Source organism: Lonchura striata, chromosome 1 (genome assembly GCF_050655825.1).
Source record: "Lonchura striata isolate lonStrDom1 chromosome 1, ASM5065582v1, whole genome shotgun sequence".
NCBI lineage: Eukaryota > Metazoa > Chordata > Aves > Passeriformes > Estrildidae > Lonchura > Lonchura striata.
The window spans coordinates 48,356,653-48,377,184 of NC_140703.1; the positions used below are offsets into that span (position 1 = coordinate 48,356,653).

Below are 20,532 nucleotides of genomic sequence, written 5' to 3' on the forward strand. Positions count from 1 at the left end.
AAGTCCCGCTTCAGCATTCCTCTGTAGACCCCCTTCTCCCCACCCCTGAGCAGTTCCCCTGGCCCCTGAGGTGGTTCTGATGTGCCTTAGCTGGACACTGTCGCTATTGTTTAGACCTTATCTCTTAATTTTGCTGTATAAAACTGTATCTGGGCAATAGCCCGGGGCCTTTGGTCCCTGCTACGGTTCAGGCAATACAATCTCTCTAGACAAGCATACCATTGGTCTCTCTGGGTCTCTTTATCTCGAATCCTAGCGGCGACCGAGGCAATCCTGCTGCTCAGACCGTGCTAACCCAGCCACTGCCTGGTAAGCCCAGGGCAGCGGGACCGTGGCAAAACCCTGGCCCCCTAAGGGGACAGCTAGCCGGAGGGTCCCAGGGGGCTGGGGAGGGACGGGGGACAGCAGCAAGGAACCCCCGAAAGCAACAAGTGGCAGTCCAAAGAGAAGCAACACTTTGCAGCAGGGCTGTGCAGCCAGCCCAGCGAAGGCAGCAGAGCCCCGCTCTGCCGCAGCCCGTGGCCGGGGAGCCGGGCCGGGGCTGTTCCTGCAACCCTGCCTGCCTCCAGCAGCCCTGGGCTGGGCGGGAGGGGTTCCCCCGCTGCAGCCCCAGCTGAGGAAGCAGCAGCAGCTCTGTGCTGCTCCTGACACATCCCTGCGGCAGCAGCTGCACGGTGCTGGGCAACCACAGAGCCCAAAGCAGCGCAGCAGCAGCAGAGCAGCAGCAGCGCAGCTCTGGGGCTCTGCTGCTGCTGCTGCTGGGCAGCCCCACAGGGCTCAGGGCTGAGCAGCCATGCCTGGAGCCCGCTCCTGGCTCCTCCAGCCTCGGGGCTGCTCCTCTGCTGCTCCAGGGCAGGGCCTTTCTCCAGGATTGGCTTTTCTTCCTGCTGGGAGAACTCTCACAGAAGCCCAGAATCCCTAGGGCTGGAAAAGCCCTTCCAGCCCATGGAGTCCCAGCTGGGCCCCATGCCCACCTTGTCCCCAGCCCAGAGCACTCAGTGCCACCTCCAGGCCTTCCCTGGCAGGGATGAGCATTCCAAACCCCCCTGGTCAGCCCCTGCCAGGGCCTGAGCCCCCTTTCCATGGGGAAATTCCTGCTGCTGTCCCAGCTGAGCCTGCCCTGGCCCAGCCTGTGGCCATTTCCTCTTGTCCTGTCCCTGTTCCCTGGAGCAGAGCCCAACCCCCCAGCTGTCCCCTCCTGGCAGGGCTACAGAAGGATTGTTCCTTTCCTAGGCCCTCTCCTCCTGATCTCTGCTTTCCAAAACTAAAAAGGAATCACTGAAGGATGACAAATCCTACACAAATATTTGGGACTGGAGGTTCGCCCATTTCTTGTGTCCAAGTGTTTCCCTTCTCCCTTGCCCCAAACTGTGGAGTTGTGTGATTTTATATGTTTTTAATAATTTTGTATTATCCGTTGGTTTGTCCCTGTACACCCCTATTACAACTTGGTTTGTTCCCTGTTTTCCCGCCTGGTCCTCCCTTCCCGCCTTTCCAGTACTTGTCCATCACCCTGGAAAGTGCAGAGTCATTCCCCTGTCTCCTCCCAGGTGCCTTGTCTGTCACTCGGTGTTCCTTCCCCTCCATCTAGAAGCTTCTGCTCAGGGCACCGAGTGATTGGACGAGGGCCTGGGGCCCCTCCCATACCCCTACCCCATTGGACCAGGCCGAATCACCCCATCCCGGAGCCACTCCCTTCCCCTCTCCTCATTGGTTCCCCAGTATCCCTCCCTCAAGGTTTACCCCTCCCATAAAGTTTATAACCCGGTGTCAGACCCAGTTCGGTGTTCCAGTTGGCTGGCACCGCTTCTGTGCACTTGGCCCCGTTGGCCCCGAATAAAGAAGATTTAGCCCCCAGCTGGATCTGCCTTTCATTCACACCGACGAGGCTCGCCAGCGCTATCCTAGGGACCCACAAAGGCACCTCCCTAACCCTATCAAGGAGCAGCGGGGGGTGCCTCCACTGCCCACTCTCGACCCAGGAACAGCTAGCCGGGGCTAGAGAGAGAAGGGATCTGGGGCGGGAGCGGGGCAGCTGGCGCCCAATGTGGGGCCTTTCCTCAGCGTTAGACCCCTCGTCGGAGGATTTTCAGGGTCTCGCAGACCCGAGGCAACATCCTTTTGGCCGTCAGCTACCCCGGTGGGAGCAGACCCGCGTTTTAGTGGGTAGCGCTCCCGGGGACGGAACCAGTAGCTCCGGAGGGCACCACCGGAGACGGCTCCCCCTCGTTGGTAAGTTTTACAGTTGGGTTTTTTCGTTTCTGCCCTTCCCTTTGGGACCCCCGGTTTTTCCTTATTGGGGTCCCCGGCACTCCCCCTGTCCTTTTTGGTTAAGGGTTTATCCCCTTTTTTGGTCGGGTTTCTTTTTCCCCTGGGGTTCGGGGAAAGAAATCCTCATTTTTGGTGATTCCCTTCCCGGGTGGGAAGCTAAAGGACTAGGGAGAGAGCGGGTGGGGTAGTCTTCTAGGTTTTGTTCTTATTTTCCCCAACTGTAAACTCCGCGGCACATTTTTCCAACTTACAGCATGGGGGCCAAGCTGTCTGTGCCGCAGAAGGGCTTATATACCCAAGTTGTGGGCATCCTTTTAGTGGGGGGGGGTTAAAGTTAAAAAATCTGAGATTAAAAAGTTTGTCCGGTGGTTGTCGCAGGCTTTCCCCACCATTTCGGCAGCCAAATTATATCAAGTCCCTTTTTGGGATCAGGTAGGGAGGGAGATCTTGCGACAGCCAGATCTTTCTCTCTCCAAATTTACCCTTTTGGCTCTAAAAATTAGAGATATTGTTAAAAACAATTATGAAAGCCTGCCACAGCCAGCCGCGGACAAACCGATCCTCGGTTCTGCTGTTAGTTCTAAAAATCCTACTCCTCTTCCCTCTCCCTCTCCCCTAAAGTCGGGTATTCTCAGACGGGCATCCCGGTGTCATCCGCAGGCAGATTCTGGCCCCTCTGGGAATACCCTAGACTCCCCGCAGGGCAGTGCAGGCACTGTCCCTGCCTCTACCCGTTCCCCTTCTTCCCCGCGATGTACAGCCCCGTCCCGTAAACATTCTGTTCGGTTTAAGTTATCCCAAACCCCCGAAAATCCCTCATCTTCCCCTTCCCCTCAGGTCCCACAAAATGGCTCCCCTTCTCCCTCTCTCCCCAGGGCACAAGATGGCGGGGACCGCATGGCTTTTCCCGCCACTTGTGCCTCTTCTTCCCACAATCCCCTTCCTCCCTCCTCCCAAAGCTCCTCCCTTTCCCAAGACCTCTCCGCCCACCTCCCTCCTCCACCCCCTACCGACTCCTCCTCCCTTGACGCGGGTTACACCCCGCCCCTCAGCTCCACCCCCGGGGAGGGGAGTCTCCACCAAGCCACTCCCCCTGCTCCTGGCCACGCCTCTTCCGCTCCGCCCCCTGGTTCCCACGACCTCACTTCCGGTTCCCACGCCATCGGTTCCGGGAGGGGGGAGCGTGGGAACCCTGATCCATCCCAGCCCCTACCTGCCTTCTCAGCCGCACCAGTCACCTATACCCCACGGCGGGGGGGCAGGCCCCTAGCACAGTGGTCCCCCATCCCTCAACAAACCATCAAGGAGCTCTGCAAGGCCCAGAAGGAGTTCGGCAGAGAGAGCGAATATTTCAGGGGTCTGCTGAAAGCAATCGTCTCCTCTGCCGAATATGTCCCTGCTGACATTCGGACTCTCGTCTCCTGTTTAATAACCCATGGAGAATTCCTCATCTGGGAGTCCGAATGGAAGCGGGAGATCAGGGAAGTACTACCTAACCTCTGGGCCAATGCAGATAGCTCCAGGGATGAGGATGGGGCTGTAATATCTTTAGACCACTTGTGCGGGGAGGGGGATTGGCAATCAGGGGCGAAGCAAGCGGAAAAGATCCCGCGAGAGGCGCTGCAGGTCAGCACCAGGGCGGCAGAGAAGGCATTGTTTAAATTAAGACCTAGCGGGATGGCTATTAATTTCTTATCCATTAAGCAGGAACCGTTTGAGCCATTTGTTACTTTTGTTGATCGGCTGCACCGTGCAATGGAGGCTCAGGTCCCGGACGAGAGGCTGAGAGAGGGGATGCTTGCCACAGTGGCAAGACAAAACGCCAATGACGCATGCCGGCAAGCAATCCTCAGCCTGCCCCTGGACCCTGAGCCTACCCTCCAGAACATGCTACAGGTCTGCGCAAGAAAGGTGACGGTTCCTGCCCAGGACAGGCAAAGGACTCCCCGCACACCAGCCAGGAGAGTAGCCTTTGCCGCAGCCACAACGCCTCCGACAACGCCTTCCTCAGACCGCTGCCCTCCAGGAGCACCCCCGAGGGGAAACCCGCACCAGCAGCCCTGCAATTTGTGCAGGCAGAAGGGACATTGGGCTTCCCAATGCCCTCTGAGGGATGAGTTTTTTAGATTCAAGCAGCAGCAGGGGAGGAGTGCCCCCAACCTTGGGGGAAAGCAAAAAAACTAGAGGACCAGCGCAGCCCCTCCCTGTGCGATTACACAAATACGGTGGGACTTACACCATCTGAGGAGGGGAGGGACAATTACCATCAACGCCCACCTGAGGACACTTTACCGGACTTGACACATCGGACTACGGCGGACGAACCGACCTATATGAGGGAGGATGTGGACTTCATTCCCGCTGCTTGGCTTGGTCGGAACCCTGACCAGCCCAAGCCAATTCTTAACACCTCTTCCTGTTTCTCCCCATATAGGTTGGCCCTGACTGAAGCTCTGCACATAAAGGACGACGACTGGCATTCCATCACAGTCGATACTAGGGACCCGGGAACCTGGAGGAACATCCACAGTAAGTACATCGTTCTTGGGGACACAAAGTTCACGCCACTCGACATCAACATTGCACCCTGTTTAACATCAAAGGATCCCAAACAGTTGATCTTGTGGCTGCACTGCTCCCATCCTCCGGTCTTCCTTCCCAAGGGCCAAGTCATCGCCCAGGCCATTCCAGTACCTGGGCCCCCGGCACACCCTGAAGACTTATGGAAAAAATCAGCAAAGGACTATCAGGTGTGCCAGGCCCAGGTCATAGGGAAGGAAAGGCCAAAACTTTCTTGTTACATGCGAAAGGATGGAGAGTTCAAACACCTCAACGGACTCCTGGACACAGGGGCAGATGTGACTGTCATCCCCGAACGGGATTGGCCGTCACGATGGGAATTGCAAAACGTGGCGGGAAAAATTCAAGGTGTAGGGGGTTCTCAATTGGCTAAACAGTCCAAAAACATCGTAAAATTTGAGGGGCTGAATGGGCAATCAGCCTATTTACGCCCGTTCGTATTAGATTATACAGAACCCTTGTGGGGGAGAGACCTGATGGCCCAATGGGGGGTCACAATTGACATCCCGACCCCTCAGGTTTTTCGGGCAGCGGCCACTGAGGAGCGTCCTACCCAAAAACTCAATTGGCTCACAGATACACCAGTGTGGGTAGAGCAGTGGCCGCTCAATAAACAAAAATTAAAAGCGCTCCGGGAGCTCGTGAAGGAGCAACTCGCCAAAGGGAATATCCAGGAAACAACATCTCCCTGGAATTCCCCCGTCTTTGTCCTGAAAAAACCTGGCAAAGACGAGTGGCGCCTCCTCCACGACCTCCGTGCCATCAACAACGTAATTGAAGATATGGGTCCTCTCCAACCAGGGACGCTGTCCCCCACGATGTTACCCGAAAATTGGGAATTGGCAGTGATAGATATAAAGAATTGTTTCTTCCAAATTCCCCTACACCCTGATGACGCGCCACGGTTCGCCTTCTCGGTTCCTTCCATCAACCGAGAAGCCCCAATGGAGAGATACCACTGGAAGGTACTTCCTCAGGGCATGAAGAACAGCCCTACTATCTGCCAGTGGTACGTCTCTTCATTGCTGTCCCCTGTGCATGCAGCCACCGAGGGCGTGATCATCCAGCATTATATGGATGATATCCTTATTTGTGCCCCCAACAGCGATTTACTTACACATGCGCTTGAACTGACAACCAGTGCGTTGGTTGCTGTAGGGTTCGAGCTGCGAGAGGATAAGATTCAAAAGATGCCACCCTGGAAGTATCTGGGTTTGGAGATAAACAAGCGGACCATTGTTCCGCAGAAATTGGCCATTAATAACTCTATTCGGACTCTATCAGACGTTCAGCAGCTGTGTGGGTCTTTAAACTGGGTGAGACCCTGGTTAGGTATTAACAACGAAGACCTAGCCCCCCTTTTCGATTTATTGAAGGGGGGGGAAGAGCCCATTTCTCCCAGGGAACTCACCCCAGAGGCCAAAGCTGCTTTGCAGAGGGTCCAAGAGGCAATGTCTGCCAGGCAGGCCCATAGGTGTGATCCGGGCCTGCCCTTCAAATTCATCATACTGGGCAGACTGCCACACCTCCATGGAGTCATCTTCCAGTGGACAGACACCCTGGGAAAGGGCAAGGATCATGACAAAAGGGACCCACTCTCCATCATAGAGTGGGTATTCCTGAGTCACTCTAGATCCAAGAGAATGACACGGCCACAAGAGCTGGTGGCGGAACTGATCCGCAAGGCGAGAATGCGGATTCGGGAGCTGGCGGGGTGTGACTTCGAATGCATCCACATTCCTTTGAAATTGGAATCGGGCCAATTCACAAAGGCAATGTTGGAACACCTGCTGCAAGAAAACGAATCATTGCAGTTTGCACGGGACAGCTACACCGGGAAAATTTCTGTTTTGAGACCGGCCCACAAAATTTTTAATTCGGAAATCCAATTCACACTATCGACAAAACAAATTCAGAGTAAAAAACCCTTAAAGGCTCTGACAGGTTTTACTGACGCGTCCGGAGGGTCCCACAAGTCAGTAGTGACTTGGAAAGATCCTCAAACTCAGCGGTGGGAGGCGGATGTTGTTGAGGTGGAAGGATCCCCTCAAGTAGCTGAGTTGGCCGGAGTCGTCAGAGCTTTTGAGCAGTTCTCTGAACCTTTCAATTTGGTTACTGATTCGGCTTACGTAGCAGGTGTAGTGTCTAGGGCACAGGATGCAATCCTGCAAGGTGTTTCCAATGATGCCCTCAATAGGTTGCTCTCTAAGCTGATAAAGCTAGTCTCCCACCGAGAGCAACCATTCTATGTGATGCATATCAGGTCACACACCGACCTGCCGGGGTTCTTGGCCGAGGGCAATCGGCGTGCCGATTCCCTCGCTGCCGGCCCCGCACAGCTGGCGCCGCTCCCGGACAAGTTCCAGCAAGCAAAGATCAGCCACCAGCTTTACCACCAGAATACGCCTGGTCTGGTCCGGCAGTTCCATCTAACCCGGGACCAGGCCAAGGCCATTGTGGCCACATGCCCGTCCTGTAAGTCGCTCCCACTACCATCGGTGAGCGCAGGGGCTAATCCCAGGGGTCTGAGGTCCTGTGAGGTGTGGCAGATGGACGTTACTCACATCCCCTCCTTCGGGAGGATGAAGTACGTCCATGTCTCCGTAGACACCTTCTCCGGAGCAGTTTTTGCCTCTGCCCACACAGGGGAGAAGGCCAAAGATGTAGAGAAACACCTGATACAAGCCTTCTCTATGCTGGGCGTCCCAAAACAAATAAAAACAGATAACGCCCCCGGGTACACCTCCAGGGAATTCGCAGGCTTCCTCCAGCAATGGGGAATAGAACATAAAACTGGCATCGCCTATTCCCCATCAGGTCAAGCCGTGGTGGAGAGGACTCATCAGAGCATTAAAAGAATGCTCAAACAACAGCGTTCGCCATCAAAAAATGAGTCCCCTCAGGTACAATTGTCTTGGGCCCTTTTCACTCTAAACTTTCTAAATTGCTCCTTTGAATGCCTCAACCCCCCCATCGCGAGGCATTTTAACTCATATGAGCAGAGCAAAGTCAGGGAAAAGCTGCCAGTTCTCATAAAAGATCCCGAGACCTGGCAGCAGGAGGGACCCTATGACTTAGTCACCTGGGGTCGGGGATATGCTTGCGTATCCACGCCCTCAGGCCTGAGATGGGTCCCTTCCAAGTTCGTCCGGCCGTATGTCCCTAAGATCCAGCAACACGAACCGGATAGTCCTCAGGTTGGGCACGCCGCCCTCAGACGGCGGAGAAGGTCCCCCTCACCCGATCCCCCCTCTCCTTCCCTTGGCTCCAGGGAATCTCTGTTTCTCTCCCAAATAAACCTCCCCGATTTTGATTATTAATTTATATTTCAGTTATTCCCTAGGCGCACACTCCACCTCAAGACCACCCAGAATGATGTCAGCAATGAGCCTCATCCTTCTAAGCCTTACCATCGCCTCAAGACCCCTGCAGGCGTGGATCGTTCCTCAGCCGCCAGCAAATGTGTGGACCACTCTAGCAAAGTCCCTCAACCAAGATCATTTGTGTTTGTCCACCACCTCCGCTTCTAACCCTTTTCTGTCCTGTCTCGTGGGGATCCCATATCCTATAATTAAGTTTCCTTTCTCCCTCCCTATGAATACCTCCACCCCTCAAATAAAGAAAGACACCAGCCCCTTTACCACGCAATCCTTAGAACCACCGGATGCGTGGAAGGCATGGGTCAAAACATTCCCGGTTATGGCAAAAGAGCCCGAGGAACTCGAACTACTCGGCTCTTCCCTTGCCTATACCTGTTTCCGTTTCCTTGACTATAACCCATACGTCCATCCCAAAAGAATAATCAAACAAACAATCACAGAATATCAGGACAAAAATTGGTGCAAAAAAGTGATACAAATCTCAGACTTCTCCACCCCCGACAATAAGCCCCATTCCCTTCCTAAGGGTGTGTTTTTAATTTGTGGAAATCGGGCTTGGGCAGGCATCCCCCCTCACCTGGTCGGAGGGCCATGCGCACTCGGACAGCTGAGCTTGTTTACCCCCAACAAAACTCAAGTAGCCCATTGGAAAGCTCTAAATCAGACAGGACAATTGGCCAGAAAAAAGAGAGATACTGGACTCATGGATTGGGATGCAAATTGTAAAGATGATGTCACTCATTGGTCCAAAGCAAAAAGCGTTGTAACCACTGCATTTTTACCGTGGTTATCAATCGCTCAGGCATTCAATGAATTGGCTGGCCTTGAATGCTGGGTAGTTAAACAAGCCAATCTTACATCAGCTGCTCTAAGCAACCTCCTAGCAGATGAGGAAGTAACGAGACAGGCTACCCTTCAAAACCATGCCGCGATTGATTTTCTTTTATTACTGCACAATCATAGATGTGAGGAATTTGCTGGTCTTTGCTGTATGAATCTAAGTTCCAGGGCTGAGGACGTCTGCACTACCATCGACAAGATGCAGGACATGATCCACCACCTGAAGAAAGAATCTGCAGGATGGTTGGATTCGCTATTTGAAGGATGGGGACTCTCCGGGTGGGTTCAATCCATCCTACAGACTGGACTAATGCTGCTGTTAGGACTCATTGCTTTTATCATCGGCTTTGGCGTGATTAAGAGACTGCTGATGAAAGCCATCAACTCCACCATCAGCATTAATCACGCCACGCTGACTGACCCATACGAACTTAAGCCCCTCAACGAGGAAGAGCAGCAAGAAGAAAATCCCTCCAGGGGAGAAGACGTCTGGTTCGAAGATGAACCCATGGACTATGAAACCCCCAGTTAAAGACTTGTTTTCACTCTCCTTCCTTTCTTTTTCTTTTAAACAAAAAAGGGGGAGATGTGGAGTTGTGTGATTTTATATGTTTTTAATAATTTTGTATTATCCGTTGGTTTGTCCCTGTACACCCCTATTACAACTTGGTTTGTTCCCTGTTTTCCCGCCTGGTCCTCCCTTCCCGCCTTTCCAGTACTTGTCTATCACCCTGGAAAGTGCAGAGTCATTCCCCTGTCTCCTCCCAGGTGCCTTGTCTGTCACTCGGTGTTCCTTCCCCTCCATCTAGAAGCTTCTGCTCAGGGCACCGAGTGATTGGACGAGGGCCTGGGGCCCCTCCCATACCCCTACCCCATTGGACCAGGCCGAATCACCCCATCCCGGAGCCACTCCCTTCCCCTCTCCTCATTGGTTCCCCAGTATCCCTCCCTCAAGGTTTACCCCTCCCATAAAGTTTATAACCCGGTGTCAGACCCAGTTCGGTGTTCCAGTTGGCTGGCACCGCTTCTGTGCACTTGGCCCCGTTGGCCCCGAATAAAGAAGATTTAGCCCCCAGCTGGATCCGCCTTTCATTCACACCGACGAGGCTCGCCAGCGCTATCCTAGGGACCCACAAAGGCACCTCCCTAACCCTATCAAGGAGCAGCGGGGGGTGCCTCCACTGCCCACTCTCGACCCAGGAACAGCTAGCCGGGGCTAGAGAGAGAAGGGATCTGGGGCGGGAGCTCGGCACCAAACCCAACAGCACAGAGTCCCTGGGCCAGCATTCTCTCTGCGGGAGCAGCAGGAGGGAAGTTGGATGACTTTCGACCCACAGGGACCTCTAATTATACCAGCTTAGTATTTACGATGTCTTTTCAAACCAGTGTAGGACAGAACAGTGCAATCAAAAGTGGTTTTCTATCCCAACGAGACTGAAACATTCATTTATTTCTCCCAAGCAGACTAAAGCCTGTGGGTTTAGTGTCCCATCTCACAGAGCTCGGCCCTGGAGCGCTGCTGCCGCGGCCGAGCGCAGCCCCGGGGCCGCTGTGCGGGTGCATTTGAAGGGCACGGACACAATGGCAGCACCGTGTGTCTTTGTGCTCCAGGTTTGCGCTGCCCGTGCGGGCGGAGCGGGGCTGGCGGGAGCCGCGCTCCCCTCAGAGCCCCTGAGGGCGGCAGCGATGGCGGCGCCGCTCCCTCAGCACCCGGCCCCAGCCCCGGCGGGCGGGGAGCCCTCGGCAGTGCCCGGCCGGCAGCAGGGAGCGAGCCCCGGCCAGGCCGCTGTGCCCGTGGCGCCGCAGAGGCGAGGGGAGAGCCGCAGGAGCCGCTGCCTCAGGCCCTGCCCCGGGCCGGGGGCAGCGGCCGGGCCCCGGCCCCGCGGCAGCGCAGGAGGCTCTGGCGGTGCCGCTTCTCCAGCTCGGCCCGGTGCCCGGCCCCGGCCTTGGGGCTGCCCCTGCCCTGCTCGGCTGCCCGTGCCCTGCTGAGCCGCCGAGGCCGTGCTCGCTGCCCCTGGGTGCCGCTGCTGCGGGCAGGGCCGAGTCCCGGGGCCCGGGCACAGCCCTGAGGGACACCCCTGCTCCCCGGGCTGCTGCGGCTCCTGGAGCCGCTGCCCACGAGCCCCCGGCACGGCCGTGCGGCCAATTCCGCGTGCCCTGGGCAGCGCAGCCCGCACAGCCATGGCTCGGCACTGCGGGGCTGGGCTGCTGTGTGCCAGCGGGGCCAAAGCCTCGCAGGGCTCGGGGCACAGCAGGGCCCGCCAGGACACCGCTCCGGGGATGCTCCCGGCCAGCTCCTGCCCGAGCCCCCCGAACCCGGGCTGGCTCTGTGCGCTCCGGCAGCCACGACGGGACCGGGCAACCACTGGGGACTGGGCTTTGCCCACAGCTGAACCTGCAGAGCTGCAAGCTCTGCCCTGCACGCTGTTACAGCCACGGCAGGGACCAGGCCAGGGAGGAAGGAGGAGCCTCTTTGCATTCAGCTTCCAAGGAAAGTTTATTCGAGGTGGAGAGAGCAGGATAAAAAAGAGCCCCTCACCCTCATTTGCAAGGGGTTTTGCTCAGATCCAAGTCACGCGCTGGGCACAAACAGCGAAGCAACAGGGAATCCTCAGGGCAGGAGTGAGGGGATTACATCAACACTGTGGGACCATCAGGATCAGGGGAGCAGAGGGAAAGGCACAGGGGCCAATGGGGCATCCTGGATTAGGGGATTTCCAAATGGGAGTTTCAATCAGGGGCTGGCCCAGTAGCTGAGTGGCAGGGAGCATTCAGGAAAAAGGAGCAGGGCTACCTGGATAGGCAGAGAAGGGACTGGGACAAACAGAGGGGAATAACTTGAGGGACACCTTTAAAGGGAGTGTACAACTTAGGGAAAAAAACAGCTTGGGAAAAACGGGGGGGGGATAACAAAATGAACGATTTAACAATATCTTAATGAAATAAACATAAACCGCAACAGGTTCCTGTCTGCTCCAGTGCCGTTGGGGTGCCGGGGCTGGCCCTTTGTGACACGGCACATGGTGTCACGGCCCTTTGTGACGTGGGCCGTGATGGTGGCCAGAGACCCTTGTGACATCAGGGAGCCCCGCCCGGGCTGAAGGTCTCCAAGGGGCGCAGAGCCCTGGGGTGCCCAGTCTCAGGAGAGCTGCTCTCTGAGGAGGACGCAGCTCCCTGGCTCTGTCTGCGCCAGTCGCCGACAGCGACAGCGGCCGACAGCGACAGACAGTGACAGTAGCGAGGAGAAAGCCAACTCCACCTCCCGGTCCCACAGGTTTTTGCCCATCTGGCAGGAAGCCACCAGCGAGCCGTGGTCGGGGGCAGTGGGCAGCTCAGTCCTGCCACTGTCACAGACTGAGGAGGAGGAGAGGCCCTTCGCTGAGATGGACCGTGAACTTTCCCGGAGGGAAGATGTGGAAGCGACCCGCCAGAGAGAAGTTCCAGGAGACCAAGAAGTGTCCCGGCGGGGAGCCTGGAGCAGCCAAGAGCTGTGCCAAGGCCAGGTACGTGTGGGAGTTTGGGAAGTTTCCCAGTACAGAGGTGGGACACACCAAGATCTCTATGAACAGGAAGTAACCATCAGAGCTCAGGAGCTGTCCCAGTGGGAGGAGGACAGTGAGATGAGAGGGGTGGGAGAGGGAAGCATGTGTGACAACCCAAGGTATTACCCAGTGGGAAATAGATGTGAGTGGGCGGCAGGAGATGGGATGGGGAGAAGACGAGAGGTGCCACGAGCTGTCCCTGCAAAGAGATCTGAGTGTCCCAAAGGATTCCCAAGAGGATGATGCCCAAGAGCATTCCCAGAGGGAAGGTGAGAGGTACCAAGACCTCTCAGCATGGGGACAAGGTGTGCACTCCCACATGTCCCAGTGGGAAGACAGGAGAGAGCTGGAATTGTCCCAGGTGAGAGACAGCAGTGTCGGGGAGCTGTGCCAAGGACCAGACGCTGCAGCCCAAGAGCTGCCCCGCTGGGACGATGTGAGTGAGCGAATGCTGTCCCAAAGGGAGGAAGATGTGAGCAGGCAGGAGCTGTCCCAATGGGGACACAACATCAGCTCTGAGATCTGGGACAGGCCCTTGTGCCCAGTGAGGGACGAGGAGCCTCAGCCTTGTCCCCCAGAGGGGCCCAGTTCTGCCAGCCCCGTGGGCACAGAGGCAGCAGCAGAGGCAGCGCCTGTCCTAACCAGCCTCTCTCCTGCCCCACAGAGTCCCACGGAGCAGAACATCGACTGGGACATCCTGAGCCAGGTGCTGCAGGAGGTCCAGGCACTGAAGCAGCAGCTGACTGCCCTTCAACAGGTGTTGGCTGGGAACGAATCTGTAGTCACAGCCAAAAGTGAAGAGAGCTCAGTGCTTTCTCCACACAGCACCCCCAGCCCCTTGCCTGCCCAGCTGAGTTCCCAAGCCCCCAGGGAGCAGCAGGAGGAGGGGGCAGCATCAGCATCTGTGCGGGCAGCGCAAGAGAGCGAGGACGGGACCTTGACTGGGGAGGACACAGACTGGGAAGATGACATCGATCCAGATCTTTACCAGTGGGAAAATAAGGAACAGGCAGAGGTGTCCCATGGGGAAATGAAGAACTCCCAAGAAGTGTCCCAGGGGCAAGAGTGCCCTGAGCAGGAGCTGTCCCAGGAAGAGCTTTCTGACTGGGAAGAGAGCACAGAGGAAGATCTTTCCCAGGGAGAGGTCACAAGTGAGCGCAAATGCTGTGCCTGTGAAGGATACGTGTCAGATGATGAGCTGTCCTTCACGGATGTCACCAGCTGCTCGGACATCTCAGACTGGGGAGAATGCAATGAGCAGGGGATCAGTGGAGGAGAAGGAGGAGTAGGAGAAGAAAGCAGCTGTGAAGACGAGGAAGAGTGGGATGAGCTGAGCCTCCTGGAGCTGGCCCCAGAAGACAGCACAGACCAAAAACCCAAAGTTTGTGTGGCAGAGGGGCTCGCAGTGCCCGTCCCTCAGGAGGCCGGGGCTGAGTGCCCAGCACAGGAGCCGTGCAGCCGAGGGCCGGCGCCTGCCCCGCACAGCCCCCCCAGCCCCCGGCCTGCCCGGCTGGGAGCCCAGGACCTCCGCGGGCAGCCGGCTGCCCCCAGGAAACGTCCCTCCCGCTTCAGGCGGGCGCTGCGGGCGCTGCGGGGGCTTTTCTGCTGTTCCTGCCTCAGGCCACGGACTGAGGAGTAAAACAGACATGGAAAAAGATGAAGATTAAGACAAAGAAGTGGAAGAAGGCTAAAAATATGAAGATGGCTGCTCCTGCCAGTCCCGCTCCTCTGTGTCAGAGCAGCAGCTGATCGGTTCGGCTCGAGGGGCTGAGAGATTGCTGCTGCAGCTCCTCCAAGCCAGGGAAGGGAAAAGCCTTTGGATGGGCCAACAAAGCCACGCAAAACCCAACCAGGCAGAGCCACGAATGCCTTGGCAGTGGGGCTTGGAAAATGCCCACCCAAAGAGCCCAAAGCTCCCCCATCCCTGCCCCGCACACACCCGGCCCCGGACTGGAAGGTGCAGCAACCATTTCTTGGGCACAAAGCAGAGGCTCCTGCAACAGACTCTGAGCACAAACCTCTCCAAGACAATGGCAAAGAAGGCAAAGACAAAGATGAAGACAAAGACACAGAAAAAAATAAAGAGGACAAAGACGACATAGCAGATGAAGAAGACGAAGACAGTGAAGAAGATGAAGACAAATAGAATGAAGAATATGAAGAAGACAACAAAGAGGAAGAAGGCAAAGATGAAGACTAAAAAGACAAGACAGAGAACATTTATTTAAGAATAGATAGAAGAAGTATAGTAATAAGTATTTAGAAATACTTAGAAGAAGAGTACTAGGAATAGGAAAAAGAATATCAAAATACATAGAAGAAGAAGAAGAATAGGAATAAGAATTTTAAAATATGTAGAAGAAGAAGAAATAGAAGAATAGGAATAGGAATAAGAATATAAAGGTACATAGAAGTAGCAAAGAAGAAGAAGAATAGTAAGAAAGTGTAGGAAGAAGAAGAAGAATCATAAGAAGAATAAGAATAGAAAATTGAAGGAATAAGTAAAATTAGCAAATAATTTATTTTTATTACATATTGTATACTTCTATTTCAGTCTATGAAATAAAATACATTAATCTACAGTACGTTGTAATTACAATATATTTTATTGTCCCCATGCTGTTCCAGTTATTGAAGAATCTGTTTTTTTTTCCAATAAAGTCTGTAAGGCACCAGAGCAGAGTGCCCGGATTCCATGTCCTGTGTCCCCAAGGTGCCGATATATTGTCGCAGCCCGTGCCACTGAGCGCCCTGGGAGCAGCGCGGGCTCAGCCCCGGTGGCAGCGGGAGAGTTTCCGGCCGGGCCGGCGGGGCAGGGCTGTTGCTGCTCTCTGCAGGCAAATGGGAGGCGCAGGCTGAGCCCGGCTGGCAGAGAGCTGTTGCGGGCAGCCCTTTGCTGTAGCTATCATGCTGGCATGGTACCGTGGAGGAAGGTTTTAGAAAGGCCTTGGGAATAGTAAACTGAGGCAAAGGATACATTCATGTATGCCCCATTGTTTTAGAAAGGCTTTGGAAATGAGAAACTGAGGGAAAAGATACATTTATGTATGCTCCACTGTTTTGGGAAAGTCCCGCTTCAGCATTCCTCTGTAGACCCCCTTCTCCCCACCCCTGAGCAGTTCCCATTGGACCTGGCCCCTGGGGTGGTTCTGATGTGCCTTAGCTGGACACTGTTTCTATTGTTTAGACCTTATCTCTTAATTTTGCTGTATGAAACTGAATCTGGGCAATAGCCCGGGGCCTTTGGTCCCTGCTACAGTTCAGGCAATACAATCTCTCTGGACAAGCATACCATTGGTCTCTCTGGGTCTCTTTATCTCGAATCCAAGCGGCGACCGAGGCAATACTGCCGCTTGGACCGTGCTAACCCAGCGTCTGCCTGGTAAGCCCAGGGCAGCGGGACCGCGGGAAAACCCCGGCCCCCGGAGGGGACAGCTAGCCGGAGGGTCCCTGGGGGCCGGGGAGGGATGGGGGACAGCCAGAAGTGACCCCCCGAAAGCAACAAGTGGCGGTCCAAAGAGAAGCAACAAGTGGCGCACCAACGTTGGGCTTTGCGTTGGTCTGAGTGAGCGAAACCCCAGCCGCCGTGGACAGCCCACCGGCTAGGAGCTCTTCCAAACGCTTTGCAGTGTCACCGCGAGCAACAGAGCGGCGAGCGGTGCGAATAAACTGCCACGCAGGCTGTCAGCTCCGCGGGGAGAAGCTCTGGGATCATGCTGTTGGTGAGGCACTTGCCTCTCCACGCAGCCTGGCAGGACTGTTGCCGTGGAGATAGACGCCGATTTCTGTCCGGCGCAGACTCAGCAGGCGCGAACAGCACCTCCCAACACCCGGGAGACTGCTTGCAGATTCGGGAACCGTTGCTGCAGTGGTGTCTAAAGGATGGCGGTGGGTGAGTCTCGGTACTGGGGGACAGGGGCCCGGCCAGGAGACATCGGCTCTCGTGTGCCCGAGAGGGGACACGCCAGCGTGCAGGCGTGATGAGAGTTTCCGTCGTAGCTTTAGAACTTTGGGGTTTGCTGCAGTAACTGGTTGAGACTTGCGGTGAAGGCAGCAATGGGTGTTACACTGACTACACAGCAGAAAGATATTTATAAACAAGTTCAGGAACCCCTGCAGAGTGCAGGTGTCAAATTTCCTAAGAGCCTTGGGAAAGAGTTTGTCAGATGTTTATCAGTAAGTTTTCCGGAGGTAACAGAGCAAGTAGTGAGAGAAAGACGATTTTGGAAGCGTGTGGGTGCAGTGCTGAGTGAAAGGACAAAGGCAGGAGATCCCTCAGTGAAAGAAGGTTTTATGAGAATGTTTTTGCTCACTTACAATGTTGTGAAAGACAGTGCAGACACTCAGGGCGCCTGGGGAGCAGAAAAGAGCCCTGTCATGTCCCCTGTGTCCCCCCGCACCCCCTGCGGTGAAAAAACTAACCGTGCAGATGTAGATTTAGTTTCTAACCCTTCTCCGTCTCCTGCTTTCACTCCCGCAGCTGAAAATCCATGCTTTGCAACCCCCATCCCCCTCATGCAGCCCCCAAAACATTGAGGTGGCCACGCGGTGTTTCCTGTGCTCCCTGTGCCAGACCAGAACACACCCCCAGCCCTTGCACCCCTCCCTCCACCCGTCCCTGATCCCAACCCCTCCTCCCTTGCGGCGGTTCAGCCCATGATCCAGCCCACATTCCAGCCCGTGGTCCAGCCCTCAGCTCCTCCCCTCGCAGTTGCATCACCACCCCCTGTCCCTGTCCCAGCCCCGCTCCACACGGCCCCGCCAGCTGCGGCCACTCCCACACAAGCCGGCCCCTCTCCCTCTCTCTCTCACGGTCTCCCTGGCAACCGCAGCGCCAAGGCTGTCAGCGCGGGGAACCGGAAACTGGTCAGAGACACCGACCCTGCGTTCCTGGCCCCTGTGATCTATAATGCCAGGGGACAGAACGCCAAATGGGAGACCCTTTTGTATGATAGTATTAGGGAACTTTGCAAAACAAAGCATGAGTTTGGGGAAAGAAGTGCATTTTTTAAGAGCATTTTAAAAGCTACTCTAAGCTCCAAAACATATGTCCCTGCTGACTTGAGACGTCTTTTCAGTTGCTTGCTCCCTCAGTCTGAGTTTAGATTGTTGGAAAGAACCTGGAAATAACTTGCAGCAGATCTCCTCCCAGAGATTTTGCAGAGTCCAAGCCATTCCACAGATATAGAGGATGAGGAAATCACTTTAGAACTTCTAGTGGGTGAGGGTGGTTGGAGTCAAGTTGAAAAGCAAGCAGCAGGCATTCCCAGAGCAGCGTTGGACCTGTCCAGGGATGCAGCAGAACGTGCATTTTTTAACATGCCTTCTAAATAACCTGTTGTTTCTTATACCGCTTTGAAGTAGTCCGTTACAGAACCATTCATGGATTTTGTGGATTGAGTGCGAGCCTCTGTGAAAAAAAGGGTGCAAAATCCAGAGCTCCAAGATCAACTTACATTAGAACTTGTCACCACAAATGCAAATGAAGCCTGTCAGCGAGTCATCCTAGCCCTTCCATCATCGCCTCCCCCCACACTCGATCAGCTCATCGAGGAGTGCACCAGGAAAGCTTCATTAATGACAGAGGACTCAGTGATAAAACCACGGGAAAGGGTGTTTGCTGCAGCAGTAGCAACCCCGAGGACTCCAGGGTCTGAAGGGCCTCCTCAACAAGGGGGGAAAGTGGGAGGGGGGGAATCTTTTTCCTTTATACTGGCAGAGCAAATTGTATCTTTTTCAGAGTTAGTTCACTTTGTTGTATGATTTTATCTTTCTTTCAGACTAGCAGAATGTTGATTTCCACATTCCTGCTCATTGTTTGGTTCCAGGGAATGGACATCTACCCTTCCACGGTGGATGCATGGATTGTTCCACAGCCCAAGAAAAATGTATGGGTCACGCTAGCCCAAGCCTTGCAACAAGATCATATGTGTTTGTCCACTGTCTCAGCATAAAATCCAATGTCCACATGTTCAATAGGGGTGCCAAGTAAGGAGGATGAGTTCCCAATTGATCTGGTCTGTTTGCAAAAGCAGGTGAACGAAAATAAAATACCTAAAGGTGCAGGAGAAGTTATAGCACCAGTGTGAAACCCGCTCATTTTGTGGCAAGGATGGGTCTCACATTTGCCCACTGCCGAGGGAGAGCCCCAGGAATTAGAACTCCTAGGCTCTGCAAAAGCTGAATTTTGCATTCAATTAGATTTTTCCCCAACCAAAGAAGTAAAATTATATGAGCATGTCAAACAGTACAAGGTAGAATTCAGAGCAGGTCAATGGTGCACAGCTGTCTACAAGCTGAAATTCGCCTCCACCACTGATTTCCGTCCACACACGCTGGACAAGGGAATGTTTCTTATCTGTGGGGACAGAGCATACCCAGGAATCCCCTCTCGTCTTATTGGAGGTCCATGCACTTTTGGGCATCTGACCCTTGCTTCCCCCAACATGACCCAAATTCCAATTGGGCAAGCAAAAGGTGAGAAAAAAATTACTAAGAGGAATGCAAGTCAATTTGATGAACATTGTGATGCAGAAATTTACCATTGGGCAAAATCCAAAAGAGTTGCCGTCTCTGTGTTTTTACCATGGGTTGCGGCAGCCAAAGCATTGAGTGAATTAGGCAATCTAGAATGCTGGGTGACAAAGCAGGCAAATTTAACATCAGCAGCCCTGAGTGACGTCCTAGAAGACGAGGAAATAGCCAGAAAGGCTACCCTCCAGAATAGGGCAGCTATTGATTTCCTGCTGTTGGCACATGGTCATGGATGTAAAGAATTTGATGGGTTGTGTTGTTTTGATCTGTCATCTAAAGGTCAGAGTGTCCACCCGTCCATTCAGGAAATGAGAAGCCTCATTGGGACTGTGAAGCAAGAAGATGAGGATTGGTTTAAAAATCTGTTCAAAGACTGGGATCTTTCTGGGTGGGCAGTGTCTCTTTTAAAAGACATCTTTTACTTTCTAGTTGCATTGGTTTTAGTTCTCTTAGCGTTTGGGATTCTGAAGCGAATCATCTCCAAGGTCATCACCTCGAAGCCGAAGGCTTCTGCACCGCTTTTCATCGCTGCTGACGCCACGGAAAGCGATTGGTGGGAAGACGACAAGCAGAAAGACACTGCAGTTTAAGAGCCACGGTTTTACCTTCTCCCAAGGCACTGTTCTTCTTATTAAGTAAAGAAGAAGGAATTGTAGCTACCATGCTGGCATGGTACCATGGAGGAAGGTTTTAGAAAGGCCTTGGGAATGGTAAACTGAGGAAAAGGATACATTCATGTATGCCCCATTATTTTAGAAAGGCTTTGGGAATGAGAAACTGAGGGAAAAGATACATTTATGTATGCTCCACTGTTTTGGGAAAGTCCCGCTTCAGCATTCCTCTGTAGACCCCCTTCTCCCCACCCCTGAGCAGTTCCCATTGGACCTGGCCCCTGGGGTGGTTCTGATGTGCCTTAGCTGGACACTGTCTCTATTGTTTAGACCTTATCTCTTAATTTTGCTGTATAAAACTGTATTTGGGCAATAGCCCAGGGCCTTTGGTCCCTGCTACGGTTCAGGCAATACAATCTCTCTGGACAAGCATACCATTGGTCTCTCTGGGTCTCTTTATCTCGAATCCTAGCGGCGACCGAGGCAACGCTGCTGCTCGGACCATGCTAACCCAGCCGCTGCCTGGTAAGCCCAGGGCAGCGGGACCGTGGCAAAACCCCAGCCCCCTAAGGGGACAGCTAGCCGGAGGGTCCTGGGGGCCTGGGGAGGGACGGGGGACAGCAGCAAGGAACCCCAGAAAGCAACAAGTGGCAGTCCAAAGAGAAGCAACACTTTGCAGCAGGGCTGTGCAGCCAGCACAGCGAAGGCAGCAGAGCCCCGCTCTGCCGCTGCCCGTGGCCGGGGAGCTGGGCCGGGGCTGTTCCTGCAACCCTG

At 54.5% G+C, this 20,532-nt stretch overlaps 1 protein-coding gene and 1 long non-coding RNA gene across 2 annotated transcripts; both read left to right on the forward strand.

Moving 5' to 3' along the window:
* The first annotated feature begins 4,661 nt into the window (after positions 1 to 4,661).
* On the forward strand, positions 4,662 to 10,618 carry LOC146768658 (uncharacterized). Its single transcript, XM_085576298.1, has 2 exons — positions 4,662 to 4,800; positions 8,184 to 10,618. The coding sequence occupies exon 2, from the start codon at positions 8,224 to 8,226 to the stop codon at positions 9,601 to 9,603; it is 1,380 nt and encodes a 459-aa protein (XP_085432424.1). The 5' UTR covers positions 4,662 to 4,800; positions 8,184 to 8,223; the 3' UTR covers positions 9,604 to 10,618.
* A 5,825-nt stretch (positions 10,619 to 16,443) lies between these two features.
* On the forward strand, positions 16,444 to 20,192 carry LOC146768659 (uncharacterized). The gene is made up of 2 exons (XR_014950120.1): positions 16,444 to 16,505; positions 17,978 to 20,192. It is a non-coding gene; the product is annotated as an uncharacterized LOC146768659 (long non-coding RNA).
* Positions 20,193 to 20,532: the final 340 nt, after the last annotated feature.